Source organism: Melospiza melodia, chromosome 9 (assembly GCF_035770615.1).
Source record: "Melospiza melodia melodia isolate bMelMel2 chromosome 9, bMelMel2.pri, whole genome shotgun sequence".
NCBI classification, from domain to species: Eukaryota; Metazoa; Chordata; class Aves; order Passeriformes; family Passerellidae; genus Melospiza; species Melospiza melodia.
In genome coordinates this window covers 11,849,544-11,866,983 of record NC_086202.1, presented here as the reverse complement: position 1 = coordinate 11,866,983, position 17,440 = coordinate 11,849,544, and the positions used below count along the sequence as shown (strand labels likewise).

Here is a 17,440-nt window from a genome sequence, read left to right as displayed (position 1 = left end):
AGACACTGGCCACTAAAGGTAACAGGACAGCTGTGCATGTCATTAGGTTTCTGTGGAGATGTGCATTTCACTAGCTGGGGAGGCCCTGCTGCCAGAAATGGGGAACATCTGGAATTCAATCATATGTAGAAGTGATTTGCTCAATGAGCTCTTTGCTCCTCAAGCACACTTCCTGTGGAGTCAGAGAAACTCATTCCACTACTCTAGCAGAACCTGGAGTAAACCTTTATTAGAAATGTTATCATAACTTCTGTGGTCTTTACATCTATTTTTAAGCCTTGTCTTTGGGAGTCCTTGGATTACAAGGCAAACTTGGCTTTCTTTACATACAGAGAAAAAAAAAAGTGCAGTTTGTAACTCTCAGAATTGCAGAAAAGAACTGGAAAGGATGAATCCTGACTGTTCAAAGACAAAAGGCTTCTCTCATTTAAAAAACATATTATGGTCATGTATAAGTCAATTCCTTCATTTTTGAGTGGTTGAAGCTGAAACTGGTACAACTGAAAAATTATTTTTAAGAGCAACATTGCAAATGTTTTGGCTTCAAATAAAGTACAATTTCACACGTGTCATCTTCTATCCAGCTTCCTGAGCTGAAATAGCTCAGAATTAAACAATCCAAATTATTGCAGAGAACTGAATCAGACCAGTTCATTTGCTCATTCTTAGATTCTGACTCTCTTTTCAGAAAGGTACTGGTAGGAGACTTGGCTAGTGACAAGTTATGCACCTGAGTGTCACTTACTGAGTCTCTAACTCATTTTTATGATGTGCTTGTACGAGGCCATGCCTAAACACCTGTGAATGACAGACTCACCTGCTGAGGCAGACACACCAGTACTTGCCATGGTGTTGCTCTGAGAAGTGTTCTTCATCCCATATGCTGCAAAGAAGAAATTCAACAATGACTGAGATGAAGGATAACAAGGGATCTACATACATCAAAATATTTAGAAAATCTGTTCTCATTCAGTGTTCCTAGGACAACTCAAACAACCAAGGGTTTTCCCAGCAAGCAAATTTCTAGTGCATCAGCACTGGGAGCTGCTCCTGCACATGCACAGCAGAGGAAATGTCCCTGAATATCTCTTCATACCACACTGTGCCACACAAGAAGATGATGAGGAGGCCTCTGTCAAGATGAACCTTCTAATCACTACAGAACAGGTGGGAGAAGGAAGCACACATTGGTGACCCTCACACTTTCTCTAGGCTTACTTTGTTGCTGACTTGCAGAGACTGCTGTAGCATTCTGGGTTGCAGAAGAAGAGCTTGGAGACAGGTTGTTTTGAACTCCAAATACTGCAAAGAAAAGCATTGCAATGAGAGTTATATGAGTCCTGCAGTGCAGGTGGCATTCTGGTTAAAACCCAAACAAAACCAGTGACACAAAAATAATGACCTCTCCCAACAAATTTCACCAGCTTTCTGGAGGCACCACAGGCCTTACAACAAAATGTCTTGTAACTTAGTTCACCTGGCTGTATTGTTATTGTTGGCTCAGGACAATCATGGCAACCATTTTAAAACATTATCTCGAGTTACATTGTGAGCTCTCTTGGCTGCATGGACATTTCTGCAGGTGGGGCAAAGAGCTGCTGACACTCAGATGAGGAATAGGAGAGAAACTGGTATTATTGCACTGTAGTTGTCAGTGCCAGAAATGCAGTGCTGTCAAAGTGTGAAGGGAAGAAAAATCTGACCTGTAGAGGAAGAGCTCAGGCCCGCATTCAGAGTATGATTGCTGGGAGCCAGGTTATTTGGAACACCAAAAACTGCAAAAAGAAGTGAAATGTTATTACTGCTCTCAAATCTAGCACCCAAAGGTCAATGGCACAGTCCCAGAAATTAAGAGTCAACTTGGAAATGCAACTAATGATAATGCACAATAATTGCACAGAGGAAAAATCTTGACAATAATAATAATCACCCTTTTACTGAACTGACACAGGCAAAAAATCCTGCCTCAGACAAGATGAGATCATGTGACAGTGAGAGAAAGTAAAGCTTTAAATAATATTTCATCATAAAGCTTCTTGTGGTTTTTCTCTGCAACTGGGGAATGTGGAATCCCTGGCATTTAGAAATGGGCCTCACCAGGTGTAAGAACACACAAAGCTTACTTGTAATATCTTTAGTATATGAGCCATTCTTACAACGGGCCAGGATAATCCAACATTAGTTTGAATCTAAACTGGTTTTTATAGGGAATGTGAGGTTGACCTCTTTTATAAAGATGACATCAAAATTTAATGACAGTCACAGAGCCAGGACAATAAATCTCACACAGAAGGATTTTGAGATAGATTAAGTGTAGAAGCAGAGAGCACCAAATGACAGAAAACCAGAGAAAATTCAAGCATATCCCTTGCCATTTTGATTATTCCATCATTTTAGCTTGTACTGTGCAAAAAAACCTGCTTTTGACCCAGTTTCAGGATAGTTCCATCCTTCAAACCTGGGCAATCCAGGGAGCATACCTGATCCTGTAGAGTGAGACATGGCATTGATCAAGGAAGAGCTGTTATGGTATCCACCAAGGGAAGACCCAGCAGGCAGAGTGGATGACCACATGTATGAAGGGAGGGCAGTATTCAGGATGGTTGTGTCATATGTCCCTGACACTGAAAAAACCAAGCAGACAGAAGTGGTTTTCAACAAGGCCAGGCTTGTGGCTTAACATACACTGCAGGTTTATAGGGCAAACAACTTACATTTCAATTACCCTTGTAGAGTCAACCCAATGACTCCAGGTTAGCATGGCATAACTGACCTCAAACATCAGCTAATTACAGCCCACACAAATTTTAACCAATGGAATACAGATTGACCTGATAGCATGATCATTCACAGAACACCTTGAAGAGATTTCATTGCTCATAGATGGTATGGTACCAGAATAAACCATCCCAGTCTGCCACTCCATTAATAAATCGCCATGGGATGTATGGCTTCTGCTTCCCACATGTCTCTGATTGGTTCACTAGTGTACTGGACTAAAATTCTATTTTAGACAGGATTGGAGCTCTGAGTAAGACAAAAGATATTGTTTTTAGACATTGATGGAAGACTATGGAATCCTCAAGCCCTGTTGTGAGGTGTATAAATAAGTAAAAAAGGTTGTAGTATTTTAAGTACCACTTCAGTTATAGAATCACAGAATGGTTTGGGATTAAAGGGACCTCAAGGATCATCTAGTTCCAACCTCCTGCTATAGGTAGAGACACCTTGTACTAGACCAAGTTGTTGAAAGTCTCATCCATTCTGGCCTGGAACACTTCCAGTGATGGGGTATCCACAACTTCTCTGGGCAACCTGTGCCAGTGCCTCATCACTCTCAAAGTAAAGAATTTCTTCCTAACATCTATTAAAGTCTGCTCTCTTTCAGTTTGAAGCCATTCTCCCTTGTCTTCTCATGCAGTTCCTGATGAGTTATTATGAAATGGAATGGCTAATAAATCACTCACTGAAATGTTGTCTTCAGTCCTATCTCTCTGTCTCACTTGGAGATAAGAGATCAAATCACTCTCAGACACATTTACTTAGAGCTCTTATCTCTGCTAGAAATACCTCTGAATTGAAACTGGTGGCAGAAAGAATGGACTCATTTATTTGGAAATTAGACTAGTCCCTATGAAGACACCCAAGATGGCTCTTGTTACAGCAATACCTGGACAGTCTTTCAGCATTCTGACCCTTTTTCTGTACAGGAACACCATGTATTCTTATCTGAATATTCTTAACAACTGAGTACTTTTTATGGCAAATGCTGTTTGGAATGAGTGCAACATTGCTAATGCCAAGTACCTGACTGAGAGCTCTCAGTGACCATCTTTGTCTCCACCACGGCCTTTTTCGGTATCGGGAGGGTACCGGATGATGACCGAGTAGGGCTGCAGCTGGCAGATCGACTTCCCTTCAGCAAACGTTTCACATCATCCAACTCTGTCCCTAGCAGGAAAAGCAAATGTCCAGAGTCACACAAAAGCCAGTGTTTCATTGTAATCCTGCTCTGGTTCTAAATAGTTCAGTGGAATTTATCTGCATGTCTATGAAGTTGTTACTTTCTGGGGGGGGGGGACCTAATGACAAAGCTCTAGAGGATGTTTCTGGGACTAAGGACCATTTTACATATTTGCAAGAGCATCACTTAACCCACAGCATGCTTCCTTGTCCAGAAAAGGGACTCAAATTAATGTTTTTAACAGGAAAAGTCATAACCCTAGCAGCAATACCCTCTACCTTATCCCCAATACCCCTGGAATAACTTACATCTGCCAGAGGGAGATGCACTTTGCAGTCGGACTCGTATTTCACTCTCTGGGAAGATAAAAAGCAGATCATGAATATGGAGAGAGATTCATTTGTACCCTGGGCTGGGAATGAAACCTTAGGCTGAAGTGAATTCCTTCCTTCTTGCTGTCTATGTTCCACCTTGCTGTCTGACTGCTTAATCTGAGCAGTACTCATGGTCCATGCAAATTGGTATCAAATGGGCTTGGGCAACTTTTTGTTTTGGGGTCACATTTTGCTGCTTTAAATTCCAGGGAATTATATTTCACTCATTGATGGCCTCTGATGAAGTCAATAATGTTGCTACTGTCAGATATACAGAAGGTCTAATTATGCAGTCCTCAATCACACTGATGTTTCCACTCATCACAAATATTATTTTCATTTTCCCTCTGAACAAAAAAATTAGAGAGCCAAAAGATGTTTAGTAAATACATAAATTCCCTACTACCTCTTGGCTACAACTGACATCTCTACAGTGGGCTGTATGATTCAGTCTCTTGCTACTTACTGACTTCTCTTTCAGCTCACTGAAAGTAACCAGCCCAGTTTTCAGCCAACATTCCCACCAGGTACTCAATGCTATTGCCTTACTTTTACTGGACCTTTACTGTCCAGCACAAGAAACTACACAGTTAATGTGATTTGGCTAGGGTAAACCTTTAAACTTGCCTCCCACAAGCAAAGTGGTCAGCCAGAACATGTGATACATGCTCCTCATGATGAAATCTGACAGTGCATGCACTAGAAAAGAAATACTATCTTGGCATTCATGTGGAGAAGATGATGGATTGGAATTATTTTCTGAAGTAATATGAGAAGCTGGACCTGATTCTCTGGTGTCTACTTTATTATGCATGGCCTAGTTCTGCTGGGAGTTCAGGTATGTAGTGTGCTAGAGGAGACTGTGATGATCTGAGGCAGAATAATTGGGAATGTGACACTCTCCAGGAGGACTGTGCAAGACCATGCTGTGATTTATACCCACTGCTAAAATTAACTTGAATAAAGTGACATTATAGTGTCCTCTTCAAGCAACTGGAAACAGATACTACATTCTTGGAGACCAAGAGAATCCTTCTTTCCCCAACACTGTTAATAAATTATTAGAAGAGCTGAATGATTTAAACAATGCACAGTTTTACAGTGAGCTGGCTACAGATCACAGTAAGTCTGCAATTTCCTCACCATCTCTCTACTATCAGCAGGAAATTATTTCAGGGTATGGCTTTATGGTTTGCAAGAGAGATCACAGTAGGAGAAGCATGAATGCAATTACTGTAAATATGTCAGAGGCTGGTCCCAGAGCATGGATGGACTAAGGCTATTGTAGTGAACAGACAACATGGAAGACCATGTTCTCAGACATCCAGGTTTCCAAGAATATCTTCCTTTCTGACACAGTCTGAACTACCATGACGTTCACTAAGGTCAATTTTTACACTAAGCTTGTTTAAACAACTGCTTACAGATTCATGGCTCACATCTGAAGTGGTGCAGATCCATGTACCTCATCTGACTGCTCCACACTTAAACTGGTGGATTCCAGCTCAAGAATAGGTCTATTTAACACACCTGAATTATGCTGGACTGAAAAAAGGAGGCTTCTCAAAGAACAGAATCACTCACCTCGACTTTGGCTTCTCCCTCTCGTAGAGGCAGATGCTGTGAACAGCAATGAGAGAAAAGCTGTATTAGTCTTTACTGCCTGTGACACCTCTGAAAATCAGCACACTGATCTTTGCTCAGTGTGCTTACATTCAGGCAGTAACTTTTCTTGGAGCACAGCTGGAAGAACTGAACCATTAAGAGATTTTATCAGGCCCCCTTTAGACCATAAGGTATTTTAAAGAATCAGCAGCACTTTTAGCCTTTTTGGACCAGATGCTGTTTCTTTTAATACAGGGAAATGCTGTTTATAGACAGTGATGTCACATTTCAAATGGCCAAAAGGAACCTAAGAGGCCTGTTGATCCCACTGACCAATGCTGGAGATTGTGAAACCCTGCCTTCTCTATGAGCCAAAAGGTGACCTGATCATAATGTTTCACTACTTCACTGAGTAAAATCAGCAGCTCAGACTTTGGACAGGGCAAGATAATACCTGCTGACAGTGTTTAGTGTAAATATATCACTTGATAGCCACTTCATTTCTCCATATGCACTTGATGAAGTCTAGAAATGAGCTACTGGAAAAGTATATCCAGCAATGTCTCAAAATCCCAAGAGTCTGGACTTTCCTGCTTGCAGCTGTTCTCTGAGCTATTCTGGAAGGGTGAAGGGAATGCTGTGAAGCATCCCATGTCTGTCTTTTCCTGTCCATGTCCTATATCATACAGGGAGCATCACAAAAGCAGCTGAGAGTAGCAGATACACAGTATTCACTATCTGTTTGAATATGATCAGCTAGAGACCTGACTTTCAGCTGTTAATGTAAATCCCACATAAATCCTGTGAAGAAGCTGCATGATGGCCCAATACAGAGGTAGCAAAGGTAGAGCAGGATACAGGAATGTGCAAAAAGCCCTTATGGTCATCAACTCACATGACCTTGCCATAACATTCAGAGGAGCAGCTCTAAAAAGGACATACCGAAATCTTTTCTGGGAAACTCAGGAGAAGAGTTGGCACTGGAGCTCCCTGCAAAGAACAGAAAAATGTTCATTCATACTTTGTACAAGATTATTAAAAGCTTTCAAAACATGACTTCCTGGCAACTATTTAATCTCAGTGGGCAGAAAACATTTCCATTAAAAAAAAAGAGCTATTCAGATTTCACATGAAAGAGCTACTAATGTCTTTCAACAAGAATATGCCACAACTCCTTTTAGGAATGAGCATTACTCCTAGGATAGATAGGACTTAATCATTAAATTGTGTCCCTGACAGTTTATTTCCTAAGAAAACCACAAGGGGACTGGGGACAATTCTGCACTAATGTGACCTCAGAGGGCACTGCACGCTGCCTCCCTCCTATGGCATGTTCTGTGATACCTTCATATGCTGCATGGCGGCTGACATAGGTTTTCCTTTCAAATGTTGAGCCAGGTGATTTGGTGAGAGTGGAGCTGGGAGACTGGGCTTGTCTGTAGCTGGAGGATGATGATGTTGAATTCAGTCTACCACTTCCACCTATGGCCAAAACAAAACACCCTCAGCAAATGGAAGAGAAGTCCTGGCAGTACACTCTGGATGCCCTAGGTGCTTTATGTTAATATATTCTGAGCTGGACAAATTTGCACTAGAGATGGACAAGAACAATATCAGTGTCTAACTCTGGCTGTCCTCAGCATTCAGGGCAGAGAGGAGTATTGTTTATCACTGTGTACAACTGTGTATTTATTTCAAAGCAAATCTTGTCAATGATTTGTATGAAACCAGGTTCTGGCCTAGGGTAATAGGGAACCATCTCCCCTGAGCAGGAACAAATTTAGCTCTGGATGATGCTGAGTTTTGGTAAGGATATAAATTCATTTGTTAAATTCAAGCATTACATGACATAGGCTACAAAAACTGGGAGACTGTTAAACCAAACTCAAAGTGCTGAAGGATGCAGATTATGAGATAATGGAAACCACACTCCCACTTAATCCACTTTCTGGAGAAGTGACTGAGGTGTGTGTCATGCCCAAGACAGTCTGGACATTATTAGTACCTGTTATATGTAGGCAGAAGAAACAATTTCCCTCCTAATTCACATCAGGGCTGTGGAGAAGGAACTGAGGCAAGGCATAATTACTGTGTTCATACTCTTGCACAAAATCTAATGCTGGAGTATGATCAGGCTGCAGCACAAAGGGATTGTTTACCCATCCCTACAAAAAGTGTGTCCTTTTGATCTCAACAGTGTTTTCATGCCAACTTCCCCTCTAAGAGGACCTGTTTTGTTCTGTAACTTTTCCATTTAATTCAGCAGAAAGAACTACTGTGCCAAGTAGGCCTCTGTTAGAGGCATTCTGCAAGAAAATGGGAAAGAAGAGACTACAGAATGCTCTCTGAAACTTCAAGAGATCAGTATCTCTGAAGTTCAGGTTATTTTCTCTTTTTCCACATACTGAAAAAAAGAAGATGGTAATCCTGCATGGTCCTCTGAGTTTGCAGGACTGGATTCAGTTCTCACATTGATGCCAGTCCAGACAATTAGCCCAACATCTGCAGTGGAGTTACTTCACTTGTGCCCTGAGGCAAAGAGATTCCACACTCTGGCCTTTAACTGGCATGCAGGTGTCTGTCAGATCTCTTTGGTATGGCTAACTCTCCCCTTGAGCTTCCAAAGTGCACTTCACTCCCTTTGGTTTGTCAGCTCCCTTGGAGCACAGAGAATGTTTTCCATAAGGAGAATTTTACAATCAGCCCCTCTGGGGACAGAGAAGTGTGCCAGGTACCTGGCTAGGAATCTCAGTCTTTAGAAGCCTTTGCTATGACAATCTAAGAGCTGTGCAAAGAATGTTGTTAAAGAAATGGTTTTACAGAGTAGGCAGCACACAATGATTTAGCACATCCAGAAAATCTGGCAAAGTGTTCAAAGTGCTAAAGCCATGGGCACACTAACCTAAGAAAACATTTTCTAGGAATTTCTTTAATAATATTCTACCTTCAGCAAGATCAACAAAAAGATTAATCAAAACTGTCGTTAGAAGAAAAATTGTCAGAAAGACTGTGATTTGGAAAAACTAAAAGAAGGGAAATTCAGTTTCTGGATGACTTCTTAAAAACAGTAGGAATGAAATTTTTTGTTGTTGTTCTCCTGAAATTAAGTTTTCCCTGTGGAAATGGGATTTTGCCATTTACTCACCCATTCTTAAACTCAATTTTAGGGAAGGAATATCTTTGCTTTAGGTATGCATTTGGCACTTCTACTTTCATAACTCCTGTTTTCCTTGCCCCTGGCTCACCCTACTTCCCTGCCTTGAATCTCCCCAGCCCATTTCTGCTGCCTTTGCTCTCTTTCTCCTACTGGGCAGTGATTCCTTCCTTACTTGAGGTCACATGGCTGCTTCCATGGGTGTACGACCGCTTTTCCACTCCACTCCCTCCAGCGTGGGATGATGTTTTGAGCCCACTGCTGCTCCCTCCTTCTGAAAGAGATGAGCACAAAATGAGACATTCTCTCCAGGCAGGAGACAGGAGGAGCAAGGACACTGCAAGAGAAGGCAGGAGGGACCCAAAGTTGTCCATACACTCAGTTATAAGTACAGCTTCACATCTGGTGAGAGATCAGAAGTACAGGGAAGTGTCTTGGCAGAGCAGACAAGCATTCACACTCCACAGCCAGCAGGTCTGTAGTCAAGTCTTGCTTCGTACACAGACTGACCCTCATCATAAATAAGATGATAATGCAATTCCTTGCCAACTCAGCTGCAGCAAACTAATCAAGGATATGGTGGGATAAAGAGTGTGGAGGATTCTTCCCTATTTGGAGCTTGTACTTCTCTGCAGAGGTAGAAATGTCCTGTGACTTTTGATATTACTGAAAAGATTCACTCACTGTTGCCAATTGGGTGATGACAGGGAACTAATACACTGCAGCCCCAGCAGTGGAACTTGCAGACCCATCACTTTTGGTCCTTCTTCCCAAGAGACAATCACCACTAGAGACCCTATATCTGGACTTAAATCTTTGCAGAGTCTGGTCTTCTAGCCTTAGTAGAGTATGTGGCTTTGTTTCTGACAATACCCAGACAGGTCCTCAAATACTACTCCTCTCCAGTAACAAGTGTCTTGAGAGAAAGACATTTCTGAAAATTGCATTATTTGGGTGCAGATCTTTATGCACTGAGATCTGCTGCAGCCAGGAATTTATGGACATAATGGAAATAATGCAGACAAATAAATAGCATGAATAACAGAACATCAAGCAAATGCAATGACTGAGAATTACTTACTGGGTGGCAAGGATGTCAGTCTTGTGGTTACAGTCTCTGTAATAACTGAGGGAAGAAAGGATGCAGAATTAATGGCATGTTAATAGAGCCAAACTGGATCAATGTTCTACCTATTCTCCATGCAAAAGCATGACTTGTTCAAAGAAGATTGACTCATTTAAATAAAAGTCCCTAAGGACAACACTGCCTGGGGCTGTAGCTGTAGGCTCATTATCACACAATGCTGTGTTTCTTTGCTGGTCTTTCTAGCTCTGAATAAGAACATTACTGCCATGAAAGATATTTTTCTGTACGAGATCCCTGTAAAATTTCTGGGCGCTTCTGAACCGCAGCCATTGCTGTAACAGCAAAGCCCACACTTCTTAATTCTCATAAGGTCAGTAGAAAATTGACCAGTTTTACACAAAGCCACCTGACAATTTCTAGGCCACCCAGGGCATTGATACCAGAGGTAGGAGTCGTATCCCAAAGTCTGCACTACTGGTTAGAAATGCTACCACAGGGAAATCATCTGGTTAAACAATCAGGTCATGATACACATCTCTAAATGTCTAACCTTGGCACATTCTATTCCTTATTTTGACTTCAACACAGACTCCAGGGCCAAGAATAGAATTTAGTTCTGGACCACTGGTCAGCATTTAATCCCTTACAGAAATGGCCATTCACTTCTTGGCTTTTTGGGTGTGATGTAAAAATTAAAAATCTCCTCCTTACGTCTTTCAGTTACTTCAGATCCATCTTGCCTCGTTTTCTTTGTTACAGAATCCATATCATTGCCACTGCAGGGAAAACAGAGGGACAGCACTCAGAGCTCTGTGAAGAGTAAGAAATGACAACAGCTCCCCACAAATTCCACCACTTTCCTCACTTTGGATGGGGACTAGACTGCCTGGAAGATGTCTGTGCCAGGGAGTTTACAGAGCCCTTCCAGAGCCATGTGATTATTACAGATGGACTGCCACCTACAACACTGGATGCTGCACAAGGCAGCAGAGCTGAAACACCAGGAGGGGCTGTAAAGCCAACAGGTGAGATAGAGGCACTTGAAGCAAATCCACCCAGTGATGGAGTTTAGACCTGGATTTATAACCAGATTACAGTACATTATGGTCTCCAGCTGCACCCCTATAAAGGTTTGATGAAAACCAGTGGATCAAAACACTACTCCCACACATCTGTTCTGGGCAAGACTCAACAGTGCAGGATTAACTGAGCAGGCAAAGCTGCAAGAGTAAGCTCCCTGCACCCTGCCAGTACTGCCAGAAAAGCTTCAGCAGAAATACTGCTGCTCTGCTAAGAGAAATAGTGCATAATAGTGCAAAGCAGAAAAAACACCAGAGGTGCCTTTGAACTGCCTATTTTTGGCAGCAAGGAACTTAAGGTAGGAAGTGCTTTACCTTGTTTTACAGGTAGTGCAGCAACAGTTTGGAGACCCTGTCTGTGGCTCTGGAATCTTATCTACTTTAATGCCAGTTCAGGTCAGTCTACACAGTGCTGGAACTGAAGCTGTGAATGCTGTGTACATTCTTTTTCATTACCTGGATTCCTCTCTAGTCAAAATTATAATCTCTACCCAAGGTATGACTGTCTGCCACAAAAAAAACATGATTGTGAAAAAGAGACATCATCTAGAAGAGAAAACACTTCTGTCAGAAGGAACCACACAATTGCTCACTCCTAGTCTTGCTAAGATAACATTTCATCTTGTGCAGCCACAAACAATGAGAAGGAAGATATTTTAATTTACACACAAGCTCACCATAGGCCAAAACTCTTCACTGGATTTGAAGTTTCCTCCTTTAAACTGAAGGCCCAGCTGTACCAAAACAGACAAATTTAAGAGGCTGAGTCTAAAAAAACTTCGGGCAAAATCCCTTCCAAGTTTTAAAGGCCAGCTTGATGCAGAAGCCAAGACCATGTCCCCCAGTTCTGTTAGATGTGAGTTTGATCCTCATGATTCCATTTGCTCTTCTGTAAACTGCAGCCCCCTTGATGTTACACTTGTACTGCCCAAGCATAAACACTGACACAAGGCAAGATGCAGCAGAGAATCTGCAGGAATATTCAACATTCAGATTAATTCTGTCCTTAACCAGCTCCTGCTATTCCCAGAGCTGACAGGAACAATTTGAGTGGAGAAGGCACAGTGCCAGGCAAGCCACTTCAGCCCCCATGAGAGACTCATCTGCACTTTGCAGAGAACACCACAGAGCCCACAGCCCTCACTCTGCACTGCTGACCCTGAGCTTGTCTAACAGCTCTGTAAGTGGAGCTCCTGAGGCCACATCCAAGTCCCGACACAAGCTGGTGGCAGCAGGATGCTTGCTAACATTAGGGATTTCCAAGGGATTTTCCAGGGTGTTGATCCCAACACACATGCAAGGCTTGATCTACATGCATTAGGAGAGTTCCTCCTCCAGCAGGGTAAGAGTCCCCTGCAACAGAAGGGTTTCTGGTCATTCACTCCAGGAAAATGCATTATCTCTGTAACTCTTCCTTACTGCATCAACAGTAGAAGCATCTTTCAAGCTCTCTCCCTAAAAACAGATGCTGGAAGCTGCTGTCTAGATGTCAGCACTGTTGGCTTTATCAGTGTTTTTGGCAAGGGGCACAAATTGTATTTGGAAACTGCTTTCCTACTGCTTTGTAGAGCAACACTTTCTCTCTGCTGTTGGGAGGTGGTGCTGGTTATGGGTGCTGGAAGAGGCCATGGAGTGAATGCATCTTCTGCATCTTTGCCCTCCCTTGAGAAAGGAAAGTATCTTGCTGTGATATGAATTATGAAAAAAACGAAGTTTAAAGTCCATTTTTGGAGCCATGTGTGCCACAGTCCAACCCCAGCACACAGTGCCTTTGCATGTGTGCTTGGCACATGGATGCCAGCAGACTGACTGTGCTGCATTTCCATTGCCTGCCAGGCCTGACTCATCTCCCAGGCTCCTCTCTGGAGTCACAAAGGCATAGCTGGGGGCTATGTCTGTGCCACAGCAACAGCGCTGTTGAATCAGAGAAGTCATCTGCAGTCATCTCAGAGCAACAAGCAGCAACTTGTGGAGTCACTCAAACAGTGCAGGAAGGTAAGGCAGCAACACTATGGCCCCTTCTACATAAGCCAGGGGCTGTGGTGTGCTTGTGGCACCCACAGAAACCCAGAACTTGCAGCCATTGTTGGCACTCAGAACCAGGAGAGGAGTGGCACTGGCACACTTGTGCAGGCTGCTTCTTCTCTGTACAGCATTGAAAGCAGGACAGTAACAACTGCCCAGCACTGCCAGATGTGCTCAGATCTGTGCTTTCCACAAAAGCCTGACAATGCAGGGTAACTCTTGCATCCCCTGTTTCACTTTGCTGCAGTGTAACACTGGCAAGGACACTAAGCTGTTCTGAGACTGGACATTCAATCCTCTCTTATCATTTTAGAATCTAGGTATTGTGTGCAATGGTAATAAAGTTTATTACTGATATCTTTCAAAGGGGAGTGGAATAACCACAAAGGTGTCCTTTGGTGGAAAAATAAAAGCAAGCACATTTCAGATACTTTGATCCCTCCACAATGATCTCTCAGTTTTCATCTCACAATGCTGTTGTACTCACAGCACATCCTTTCAGCCCTCTCCTCTCTCCAGAGGTTCCTGCTGTGAGACACTCCATTAGGAGAAAGAGGCACCTGCAGGTGCTGAGATTAATAATATTTAATGTCAGCAGAACCTTTTGATCATAAATACTCTGACACTCAGCAGATGTCTCCAAATGATACTACTGACTATGCCTCCTACCATATCACTTGTCTTTTAGGTGCCCCTTCCTCTTAACCAAGACTTTTCCTGCCGCTGGCCTGGAACTAAAACTGGTTAAAAATGATCCCTTATCTCTTTTGATCCCACAGACTGGGAATTTGATCTTCTTGTCCTGCTCTAAAAGCTGTTACTTTCAAGTCATTTTATCAAAACCAACACAGTCAGAATTGAATAAAGCAAATCATTCTTCCAAATCTGCTGATTTTGTAGGCTGAAATGATGCAAATGCCAGGGAAGCAGGTTAGATGCCCAGCCAAAGGTTGGTCATGCTGTACGAACCAAATTGTGCCCTCCCTGCAGCCTGTCCTGGCTTCTTTGACACCAATATGTGCTCACATCTCAGAGCACAAGCAACAGCACTGCCCAGACTTCACTCTGCTCTGCCAGACACCTTTCCTTTCAAAAATGTGCCCTTGCCATCTCTACTTAACTGTGCTGCTGAAAAAGAAATAGGCCATTCTGACCTGCACCAACTTCTTGGCTCTGTCACAGAAAAGGAGACAATCTGGTTGGTATTAATGAAAAAAGTGTTTGCAGAATGGGACAGATCTGCTGTCATCATTTCACACATGAAGCAACTAGTCATGGAAAAGCACCTTCTCTAAAGTCATTCAAGTCAGTCTAAAGACAGAAAAAGGCAAATCTTTTACTTTATGCCACTACAGTCAAACTGCTGGACTTGCTGTAGAAAGGATTCAAACTGATTCTCAAATCATACTCTTCTGACTTACTGTGACCAAAACACCTCATAATCTTCATGAGAAAAATACAGCACAAAATACACAATCAATGAGTCACTGCTGATAACAAGCTCACTTCTTTGAGACAAAGTAATTTGCCCATGGCAACACAAACTTTCAGTCAGAAGCAGCTCTAGGTATTCTCACAACTAGAGATTTATTCCTTAATATTACACCCTGCACCCAACATCTGAAGCTCCAATTTACAATCACTACTCCTCTAGCATATTCCAGCTCTGCTCACTTTTAAAAACAGCCAACAGATGATCTGCATTTCACCGTGCTGGTACCCTTATGTAACAGAAAAATTCAGCTAAACTTTATCGATTTTGCAGTCGTTTCACAAAACACATTAACAATGTATCCATAACTTGGCTTCACACTTCGTTTCTCCCAGCAGGTAAACTCCTTTCACTGGATACTCACTTCAAATGAGTAGTTTTCACTGACAAAGAGAAACCCACAATGATCCAGCCCTTAAGCAAACTTGTTTTTATATTGTATTCCCCATATAAAAATGTAACACCTGCTTTATCCTGTCTGAAAAGTCAGCCTTGTTCTTAAAGGAATCTGGAAGACAAAATAAAGGATACCTTTTTCTGCCTCTTTTTTTCTAGTAATGTAACTTACCTGCAGTGCTTTGGTTACTGAAATGAAAATCTTTTTTTCTCCTTAACTGCTTCCCTTCTATCAAAAATTTGCCACCTGCACTTTATATCATGTCCTTCCAAAGGTGTGTGGAACCTGAGTGATCATCCAAAAATGTTCACCTCTTCTTTATTTCTCCTGTTTTATTCTCGCCCTTCTTTTGCTTTTCTATTCCCGTGCTCTTATACAAGTCCCAACAAAGGCGTGTCGTGGTTTCCTGCCTCACCCTAACCTTCAAATTATCTGACACTCACTGAAAAAAAAGATCTGCCTCCAGGAATCAAACTTTATTGAAAGTAAAAATGCTCCTTCCTATTCGCTCAGGTAGATTAACTATTAAGATCCCAAAGGTATAAAGGCTTATGCCAGGGAATGTGAACAGGTCTAGCAGTACTTTCTGATACATGATCTAATATCTGTTTGGGAATTTTCTTGCAGGAAATTACACAGCACTTGCTGATGCCACTGCAAAGCTGCCTGCAAGTTAAGCATATTCTGCTGCTTGCAAATACAGCAGGCTAAAGTACCAGCTATGACAAACTGGCTGAAAACAACTTAAATCAGGGATCTGAAGTGTTTTGCCAACCCCACAGATATTTATCTCTGTTCAGAAGAAGCAATATTAATAAGTAAAAATACACCAAATTAAGTAAGAACCAAAATTTCTTCCATGAATACTACCTGCAAACTTCTCACTGCATAGGAACTGAAGCAGAAGGGCAGCTATGGTGGGTTAGAGCAAACTTGCATCCAGCTCAGGACCCTGCTTTCTTAGCACAGCTCATTGTAACAGCTCTGGAACACCAGCTGAACGGGACAAACATGTGCAGATTTTTTCCTGGTGTACAGAGTCAAAAGTGACAGCACTGCAGTCATTCTTTGACAGATGGCTTTCCATTAGTTTGTTCAGTTAGTTTTTGAATCTGTACATTTTATATGTACAGTGTCCTACAGCAAAGATTTTATAACTTAACTATACCTTGTGTAAATATTTTCCCTCCTACTGAACATAACAGTGCCATTCAGTGCCCTGTGCTTCTTTGTAAGAATCAGAATTCACCTTGGCTTTTCCCACCCTACAGATTTTGACAGATTTGTTCTGCTGAATAGGAAAGAAGTTAACACTTCATGGGGATTTTTGCCCAGAACTTTCGAGGGGGTGTAGCCTTGTACTGTCAAGATGGTATCCCATTCTTTTAAGTTCCATATAGGAAATTTCCAAAGGTGTGTAGGGACATGGCTGCTCTGCAGCCCTGCACTCCACTCTAAAGGCTATGCCCTGCGTTTTTGATGGGGATCAGGACCTTTTCAGAATTGATCAATGCATCTCCTAAATCCCAGACCTTGTATTTATATTTATCTTTAGTCAGGTGTTTATGCAGCGTAATTTCTTCCCGGCATGCAGGAAGCAGCTATTACTCTGCTTCTGGAACACTAATCAAAGAACACTTAGTTGTCTAAACAAGCTGCATCTGGTAATTAAGTCATTAAGAGGTGTAGAACTCAGCTTGAGACCGGGTCAAACTGCACTTGGCTTTAAACCTTGACCAAAAGGACAAAAGTGGCTTTAGCTTTCTGAACTTCATGCTCTTTGAACATGACACAAAACTGTCCCTCTTGTCATCAACTGCACCTAAAACCTGCACTTCGTTCACCTTACTCTACATTCACTTTCAGACAATCCAGTGTGTGCATCAGACACACACATTGTTCAAGGAAACACGGCACTGAAAGCACTGGAATGTTCTAACTCTGTAAAATCTATCAGTATGAGGGAGACTTACTGGAATGGCACACAGACTTCACTGGAGCAAGAGACAGGACCTCACATTTCCAGACAAAGTTCTCAGGATTGGAGAAATTTCCACTCTCCTTCCACTCACCTCTGTCTACCAGGTTTTGTTAATGTATAAGCAAAATGAAGCCATCACAATTTTGATAAAATAAGAAAATTACAGTATTTTCATTCCTGCAATGTTGTGACAAAGAACCTGGTTTAATATTTATTAAGAACAAGGCGCTCAAGGAGCATTTCTTCACGAGACATTTGGCCAATTTCTCATCAGAAAGTTAA

General features: G+C 42.1%; 1 protein-coding gene across 1 annotated transcript in view; it reads right to left on the bottom strand.

The window, feature by feature from the left end:
* COL17A1 (collagen type XVII alpha 1 chain) overlaps nucleotides 1-15,585 on the bottom strand; it is a 37,148-nt gene extending 21,563 nt beyond the window's left edge. Inside the window, exons 1-13 of the mRNA XM_063163259.1 lie at nucleotides 15,349-15,585; nucleotides 10,896-10,961; nucleotides 10,179-10,223; nucleotides 9,273-9,371; nucleotides 7,288-7,425; nucleotides 6,886-6,933; nucleotides 5,923-5,958; nucleotides 4,273-4,320; nucleotides 3,808-3,951; nucleotides 2,481-2,624; nucleotides 1,704-1,775; nucleotides 1,219-1,302; nucleotides 818-883 (exon numbers count right to left, since the gene is read on the bottom strand). Of these exons, the coding sequence (XP_063019329.1) occupies nucleotides 818-883; nucleotides 1,219-1,302; nucleotides 1,704-1,775; nucleotides 2,481-2,624; nucleotides 3,808-3,951; nucleotides 4,273-4,320; nucleotides 5,923-5,958; nucleotides 6,886-6,933; nucleotides 7,288-7,425; nucleotides 9,273-9,371; nucleotides 10,179-10,223; nucleotides 10,896-10,950 (979 nt within the window). The 5' untranslated portion in view covers nucleotides 10,951-10,961; nucleotides 15,349-15,585. The remainder of the gene's footprint in view (nucleotides 1-817; nucleotides 884-1,218; nucleotides 1,303-1,703; nucleotides 1,776-2,480; nucleotides 2,625-3,807; nucleotides 3,952-4,272; nucleotides 4,321-5,922; nucleotides 5,959-6,885; nucleotides 6,934-7,287; nucleotides 7,426-9,272; nucleotides 9,372-10,178; nucleotides 10,224-10,895; nucleotides 10,962-15,348) is intronic.
* Between the last annotated feature and the right edge of the window lie 1,855 nt (nucleotides 15,586-17,440).